The 9,213-nt window shown below is 32.7% G+C and overlaps 1 protein-coding gene across 7 annotated transcripts in view; it reads left to right on the top strand.

The window, feature by feature from the left end:
- The window catches only part of LOC106880165 (neurexin-3), a 359,785-nt gene extending 353,733 nt beyond the window's left edge, over positions 1-6,052 (top strand). For all 7 annotated transcript variants that reach the window (XM_052967514.1, XM_052967515.1, XM_014930008.2 and 4 more), the window contains one exon: positions 5,230-6,052. In XM_052967514.1, coding sequence (XP_052823474.1) covers positions 5,230-5,731 — 502 coding nt within the window. In that variant the 3' untranslated portion in view covers positions 5,732-6,052. The remainder of the gene's footprint in view (positions 1-5,229) is intronic.
- The last annotated feature ends 3,161 nt before the right edge of the window (positions 6,053-9,213 follow it).

Here is a 9,213-nt window from a genome sequence, read left to right as displayed (position 1 = left end):
TTTTTTTTTTTTTTTTTTTTTTGTAAAAGTTAGTCACTCATGGAAAACAAGCTATGAATTTTTTTAAATATATGCTTCCTTTATTGCATTTCATTAAAAATGTTGACTTTTCAAAATTTGGGTTAAGTATCTATTTTCATTCTTTTGTCCCAATAAATATATGTATGTGCATATATTTGTACATTTTTGTTGCTAGAACAAATTAGATCTTTCTGAAAGTTCCTACTTTTGGATGATATGTTGGAAATGTTTTGTCAAACGATTCATTTCTGGTCACTGATGCTGCAAGTTTGCAACAACTGATAATATTAATGATTGAAGCAAGCACAGCAATTTCATCTTTGACTCGACTGTAATGTGCTGTTCTTTTTATGCTGTAAGTTACAATGTCTTATGAAGCTCTCATTTACCTTAGTATATTATCCATAATTATGGAGCATATAAGAAAATTCACAAATGAATTTAAGTTTATTAGTATTTGTGTGTGTATATGTGTGTATATGTGTGTAAATGTGTGTGTGTGTGTGTGTGTGTGCGAGAGAGAGAGAGAGAGAGAGAGAGAAATATGACCTTGCAGCATAGCTAAACTCTCTTAATATTTATTGTATCTCACCCAAGATCAAAATAAGTAAAAATCAAGAATAAACAATATATTTATCTGTATAAATATATATTTAAGAAATACAATAAAAGTACAAAATCACAAAAACCTTTTGAAAGTATAAAATTAAAAGATATCAGTTAAAAGAAAATTCTGCAAAGTTGCATAATTATCAATATTTCAAATGACAGTTAAGATGGGTATATTTCCTTTCCTGTTTTCAAGATACTAGTGGTTGAATCTAACTATACATTTAGATTATGATTTTTGATATTCTTATTACACAGATAAAATTAGTTTCATACTTTTTGAAATAGAGTCTTAATGGAAATTTACATAAAATATTTTTTTGCACATTTAAGAAATTTATATGTACATGTTTTGAATACTTATCGTTAACAGGTACCTTGAGTATAGTTTATATTTATGTCTACTTTCCACAGTTTATCATTAACAATCTATTTTGAACTTGCTTGTACTAAGCTCTGCAATGTTGTAATTCTTCTCTTTCGTTTCTGCTAAGATTTGTGTGGACAGGACAAATTTTGGTTTTGCACCATCTTCACCATCATCAGTCTTCATCAGATAGATGCTTTTCGAAGCAAATATTAACAATGGTCAAGATGATATTGAAAGACATGATATAATTTTTAATTTTGTAATAATTTTTTTTACTCTTAATTTACCATTCTTTCTGTCAATGAATTTATTTCATTGTTAATAATTGTAGAATAGTAAGCTATATGTCTTTTACTTTCCAGTTTTAGTTGTGTGTTGCAAACACATATTTATCATTAGCATTGAGTCTTTATTTTTACTGGCAATTTCTTTAAGTTAGCGAGCTATAATTAGCATATGTCAATAATTACAATTAGCAATTGATCAAAATACATGAGTACTTATAAAATACAACTGAAGTAATACAAGGGTTGGCTAACCAAGATACTCTCATGGAATGTGACCAAATGAGGTTTATTTTTCAACATAGTCCGTTTTGCAGTCCACACACTTCTTCCATTTTTGTTGCAGTGCTTGGATCCCATTATTGAAAAAACTTTTATCCAGATATGACGGTGTCATCATCACTGGGATATTGGTTCCTAGTCAAGTGTTTTTCAATGTTGGAGAGCAGATGATAGTCAAATGGTGCCAAATCAGGAGAATAGGGAGGATAGTCAACCAGTTCAAAGCCACAGTCACACACAGCAGCCATTGAAACCAAGGACTTGTGTGCTAGAGCATTGTCCTGATGAAACAAGACCTCTTTTGTCAGTTTCCCTGGACATTTGGTCTTGATAGCCTTTTGTAACTGCTTCAGCAAGTTAGCATAGTACACTCCGTTGATGATGTGGCCCTTTTGAAGATAGTAAATAAACACAATGCCTTTTGCACCCCAAAATACTTAGACCATCACCATCCCTGCAGATAAAACAACTTTGGCCTTCTTTGGAGCAGCTGAGGAAGGGTGTTTCCACTGCATGGATTGTGTATCACTTTACAGCATAATTTTTAAGCTCCCACAAAGGTATAATGTAATACACAAGCACACAACTATGTCTGCATTGCATCTTATAGCAGAAATAGCTGTAAGCTAATGAAGTTCGTTAGTGAAATATGGGCTGTGACTGCAGAGGACATGTGCAGGTGTGAAAGAAATGAAATCAACATGTTCTGTTGAATGTGCAATGACAGTGCGCATGTACAACAAAGTGAAAATGTACTGAGAGAAAAATGGGTTTGTGGTGTGCAAGGGAGATGACTATGCTGATGGTCATGTGATGTGAATGGATGAAAACAGCTGCATAAAGCAATACCAATCTTTGAAGAGGAAAACTCAGGAAGACTGGGACAAAGTTGTGAAAAATTGTCTTCAGGTGTTGAGTCTCACAGACAAGATGACAAAGGACCAAGATGATTTGGTGATTTGCTGTGGTTGAGAAGATCCATCCAGCAAAATAAAATTCAATAAAAGCATGCCATTTATGTCCCTGCCCCTGCACACAATTTGTCCCTGATAAACCTCTTCCCCTCAACCCATCTTCTTAACACCTTCCCTTCTCCCCACCCAAGTACACCACTCACTGTATTTCCCTTCCTTCTATCTCTCACTCTCCCTTCACACCCTCATGAACCTACCTGCACTCAATGTGACCTTGTTGAATCCCTTCCCCACAACATATCCTCCTAAGACACCCTCCCTCTAATTGTACCTACTCACTGCATTCCTTTCCCTGCCCCTCCCACTTTCCTTTTGTAATTTTGTAAACTTACCCACCCATTCACCCTATCCAATCCTTGATTCCTCTCCACCACCTTGTAACTTGAGTGTACAATATCCCCCATTACATTTTTTCCGTCTTCTCCCTCCTCTCTCTCTGACCTCTCATCACCTGGCACAAAGCCCCCACTTTTTATACTACTCCCTTCAGTTGAGGACTCTTGTCTTGTAAATTACTTGGTGACCTAGCCAGTGTTGATGCCACATAACAAGCACCTAGTACACACTTTGTAAAGCGGTTGGTATAAGGAAAGGCATCCAGCCATAAAAATCATAACAAAACAGATAATTCAGCTTGAAGCAGTCTTCTGACTTGCCAGCTCCTGTCAAACTCACACACATTAGTTAATGTCATAAGAATTTTATAAACTTTCAAGAGAATGTGAACTAATTCTGTTATAGAATAATCTCAAACCACATACATAAAGCTAAAAATAGTAGCATGTATATACTGGGTTGAAAAACCCTTTGTGATAAAATCTTTATCTGTGTGTGTGTGTGTGTGTGTGTGTGTGTGTGTGTGTGTGTGTGCTTCAACGTATGCACACACACACATACACACACACGCACATGAGAGAAGAGTGTTCTGTACTTGTAGAATGTATAGTTTATTGAAACTGAATTTATATCTTGCAACTTGGGTTTCATGCCTCTTCAATCTTCAGGCAAGAACTGTCACATCTCAGTTCTTGTAATATATTTATAGTGGTTGGTGGGGATGTGGTCTTATATGTTTGTATTTGTACATTTTGTGTTTGCTGACTAACTATTATTTTTCTGTTTCTTCGTTGGTTATCACTTATCCATTCTAGATTGATCTATTGATCTAGTTAAGGCTGCTCTCTTATTAACTTTGTTTCAGTGTTTTTTTTTTGTTGGCCTTTTCGATGGTACTATGTTTGTAAATGTTATTAAGGGAATTTTAAAGATGTTTCTGAGTGAGAGATTTTTGGAAACTAGTAAAGAATGGATCTATTGCAAAAGATGTTTCTAGTTGAGTGATTTTCGCAGGCTCTTAGAAAGTGCCTGTGTTTATATTAATGGGTACCTTTTTAATTATAATTCTTTGGGGTGCATTTACTCTGTGCATGTGTGTGTGTGTGTGTGTGTGTGTGTGTGTGTGTATGAATGTATATATGTATATATACATAGGCATATACACAGATAAAGAATTTTGTATAAATTATTGAAGAGCATGTGATATTTGAATAGTAGGTCTTCAGTAAGGGGCCTGTCTATCAATCATCCAAGTCCTGTATACCATAAACCTGCAAAACATTGAGTACCGCCTTCACCAGTTGGTCATGTAGTTGGAATAGGAAACAGTACAGCTCCTAATATTTGCTGTTTAGCCTCAGATCATCTATGACCAAAGTCATCCCAGTCATTACTATCCTGTTGTTTTTCTTTCTGCATGGAAGCCAAGAATACAAAACCAGTGTGTCTGGATTTTCTAAGGTTATAGGGTGTTATTTGATGCAGATTTGATTACTTTTTCTAGCAGGTTGAACAGCTACAGTGAAGTTCAGGTAGAATGCTGTATAATACCTTTGCGGTTGTTACTTATGCCTCTATACTCTCATTCAAGCCCTGCAAGGATCAGCTTTCTTTCCTGAAGTATCAGTAAAATAATTCCTTTTCAAGTATGAACAGTAGTTCAGTTATATCCTACACAATTTGTGACTTTGTACCCTTGCAAATAATCAGCAATGATATAAATATGAAGATGAACTGAGCTACTGGTATATAAGATTCATCTCAGTGTATGTGTGTATGTGGTCACACATAAGTTCTTGCATGCTGCACTTCTAGGTATTGTTTATTCTAACATAAATCCATTTAATTATTATTGATGTTTCAATAATAAAATCACAATTCTCCTTTGTATTTGAGTATTTGAATAAGCTTATCCGTATGCTTACATATCTCATCTTAAAGTAATTCCTTCTGCACAAAAGACATGTTTTTGCCATATTCCATCATGGATTTTTTTCCATGAGGTGTTATACAGTTGGATACTATTCATATTGTGTTATAATATTGTTGATTGCTTATAGTTATTCGCATGTATCAATAAGCAATAAATTGGTTTGTAGTTACATTCAAAGCATAAACATAAGTAAACCATAACTTTTTTCATATATATCATTTAGTTTTCTAGCATTGAGATTTTTTCTTGTATATTTTGATAATATATATAAAACTTAAACACACTGTCTGAAACAATATATTTTCATTATGTTTTTACTTATAATGATGATTATTAGTATAGCTTTGTATGTATATGATATGTTTATGTATGTTAATGTAGATTTTATATACTGACATATTTTCTTATTGTCTTTTTCAGGAGCATAAGTCCTGCACCTGAACCCTCACAACCTGGGAGAAACAATCATCATACTCCCATTGGGAATGGAGTCAGTAGTGTGAAGACCCGACCAAGCATCACTCCAGACAACCCCACTAATACCTTAGAAACAGAAACAAATAAATTCCCAGGGACAACCTTTGAAAACTCAGATGATTTGAATATTGGTCTGATTGTTGGCATAGCTGCTGGTGTTCTTGTGGCTTTGATAGTTCTTATTATTGCGCTTTATAAATTTCGAAGTCGAGATGAGGGCTCCTATAAAATAGATGAGACCCAGAACTTTGCATACTTGGACTCAAAGCAACAGCAGAGCAACGGAGCATTACTACCTCACAACACCACACCTGGTGGCGGTATAGGCGGAGGAATAGGTGGTATGGGAGGTATGGGAGGAGGCATGGGTGGTAGCATTGTTAGCGGAGGTGGTGGGGGTGGCAAAAGTGGCAAGAAAAAAGATGTGAAAGAGTGGTATGTATAAAGATTGCACACTCTACCAACCGACCAACCGACCAACCAACCAACCGACCGACTGACTGATATTATTGTTATTGTTGTTGTCCCTTCTAATCTAAACAAATTTCTATGACCAGCAGGATTTCGGTCGGTAGGTAAAGGGGGAGGGGAACTAAGGCAGAGCAGTTGCTACTGCTGCTGCTGCTGCTGTTGCTGCAATTGAAGCTATTTAGCTTTTGCACCAAGCATGATTGCCTCAGCAGGAGTAAACACTCTTCAGATTTTAAATACTAAGCTGGATTTAGGAAAAAAATTAAAGGAAGAAAATATAAATTGCCACATTTATGATATAAAATCTTTTCCTCTCCTCATAAGCATTTTTTAAGTGGGGGGGGTGTAAAAAAAGACATCAAGGACACAGAGTTTGTACCAGGTTGAGGAATGTTCATTTGTAACTAAATGCATTTCCTTGTTCACTTGGAAAAAGAAAATTTGCCACATTTGAGTAATACTCTTGGAGTGATTTTTTTTTTTAATTCTATCTATTCGAAAGATAGTAAAATATTGAGGCAACAGTAAACAGGAATTGTCTTTAACTTCTTGAAGGCAAAAGTCATATTTTCAATAGAGAATGTTTTAGGATCAATTTTGTTCTGGCATATATGTATATATGAATGACTATATATATATGCATGTTTATATGTTTGATTATGTATTTATTTATGGTTGTGTATATATATATATATATATATATATATATATATATATATATATATATATATATATATATATATATATATATATATATAAATATATAAATAAATATATACACATTTATAAATGTACGTAATGTATGAATTCATACTTGCATGCATGTGAGCGTGCGTGGATGTTTGTATGTATATGCATATTTGTGTGTGTGCAGAATGCATTTATATAAGCATGTTTCCATGTAATAGGACAAATATATTCACAAGCACATACATATCCATATGTGCATGCACACATGCACAGACACACGCACACACAAATACACACACACACATATAAAACCATAATTATCAATGTGAATTATTTTTCCACATCTGGTAAGTGTGTTTTAATGCCCTTGGCAACGTATAGGAGATAGAATATTGAAACTTTAAAAAGAAAATAGATATTTAAAAAGAAATGAAAAGATATTTACATCAAGTGGAGGTTACTATTTAGACATACCATTGTTACAAATATTTACCCAACTCTAAGAGAAAAGTTTTAGTTTGCATGCTAAATTTAAGCAGGGGTATTATAAATAATCTACAAATTTTAATTGCATATTTTTCCAAATACTATCAAATCTATAATTTCTATAAATTTAAACTATAAGAGCAATCATATATATATATATATATATATATATATATATCTTCTGCTGCTCTCAGTCTTTCTTTCTCTCAAACACACATGCGCATGCATATTGAAATATTCAGACAATATCTATAAATGCAAGTACTTAAATTTTGTATGCATGTATACAGAAATCACTACATATATATGTGTATATATATATATATATATATATATATATATATATATATATTATAAAGATTTCAGTTTGCTATTTACAAATAATTTATAAGTATTGGCATATACATGTATATGTGTCTGTGGCTTTGTGCCTGTGTATGTATGTGTATTTCCATTTGTATGTATGGTGAAGAATGTTTGCTGGTCTTCTTCCTCCCTTTTTAATGGATATAAATGTGTGTGTGTGTGAGTGTGTGTGCATGTGAGCTTGTTTTATATTTACACACCCAAAATTTGTGTAGCAATACATGTGTGTATATGTGTGTCTGCCAGTATGAGCGTATGTATACAAGGTTGACTTTTAAATATATAAATATATATATGTGTGTGTGTGTATTTATGTATGTATGTATATATATATATATACATGCATACATTATATATATATATGTGCATATATATATATATACATATATATATATATATATATATATATATATACACACATATACACACACAAAGGTGTACATAAAATTGTACATAATTACATATACAAGATATGCACACAAATGCTGAATAGTGATCACCAATGTATGGATGTAAGCTAAATTTATGTACATGTATATATTAAGATATGCGCACACGCACACATACACACATACACCTACACACACACACAATGCAAGCATACACACACCACCACTACTCCCTCATACTGCATGCTTCTAGAAATTGCTTTAAAATTTTTTTTTTTTGTTTCTTTTCCATTCTTGTGTCTAATTGAAAGTATTATTAACTGCTACTGATACCTGTATTGTGCTATATTGCATTGGTATGAATTAGTGGTATTGAAACCTCAGGTTTTTCATTGGTCTTTCATAACTATTTCCCTAATGCTGCATAGATGCACTTTTTTATTAAAATAATTGAAAAGAAAATGAAAAAATAACAAAGCAAAAGATCATATGCTGTGTCACTGTGATATTAACTGTTATTATTGCTGTAATATTAGTAGTCTTTGGTTGCAGTTATGATTTCCCATTTCATTTATTATTTCTTCTTGATTCCAATTTTTGTTTTCGTTATACTGAAGATATACATTTCTACATACAAGTTCTGTCTTGGTTTTTGTCTAACTTATTCAACCTAGTCTCTTTTCTTTTGGAAATGTCTGAATGGTATGAGAGCAAAATACCAGAGAAATAGGCCCAGTACACATTACTGAATTCAATATAATATTTCCCTTAGGACAAGTGGAGATCTCTTTGTTTAATAAATAATAAAGATTGAAATGAATGCTCAATAAGGTTGCATTGTAATCAGCATTGAAACCTAATTTTAGAAAAACAGACATTAGTATATACTTTTTTTTCACTTTTTTATTTCATACTTCTCCTCATCTAGCTAATTTAAGTTGATTATTATTTTCAATCTTCTTATATTATTCTTTTTGTCAGCGTGCAAATGCAAAAACATTCGTTTTACGAGGTTTCTATTCCTGTTTTCCAATAATTTTTTCTATGGATAACTACAATCAAAACACTATTCATTCTTATTCCTGAAACATTATCCTTAAAGAAGGAAACACAAGCATCTACTTCAACTATTTTCTTGTTAACTCAAAGCTTAGAAACATAAAAATATATTAATCAAGAATAAAAGATTCTTTAGCATTGATTCTATGAACAAATTAAAATTTATTTAGTAAACAAAACAATTAATTTCCTGGGTTTTAGTCCGAAATACATTTATGATTGATGAATGTTTATACTTAGTCCAAAACTCTTAGTTAATTTTCAGATAAAACTTAATATTCAAAAGTGCAAGTCCATGATAAACATTTTGATGTCCTTTGAATTCTTTTGTATGCAAAATTGCCATTGTGCTCTGAGTCATTTTACACCCTGCCCCTTCAGTTAGGTTTTGTTTTCCCCCTTTCTTAACCATGTTACTTTCTATACACACACACACACATTATTCATATATATATATATACATATA

This window comes from Octopus bimaculoides, chromosome 4, assembly GCF_001194135.2.
Source record: "Octopus bimaculoides isolate UCB-OBI-ISO-001 chromosome 4, ASM119413v2, whole genome shotgun sequence".
NCBI classification, from domain to species: domain Eukaryota; kingdom Metazoa; phylum Mollusca; class Cephalopoda; order Octopoda; family Octopodidae; genus Octopus; species Octopus bimaculoides.
This window is presented reverse-complemented; position numbering and strand designations above follow the sequence as displayed.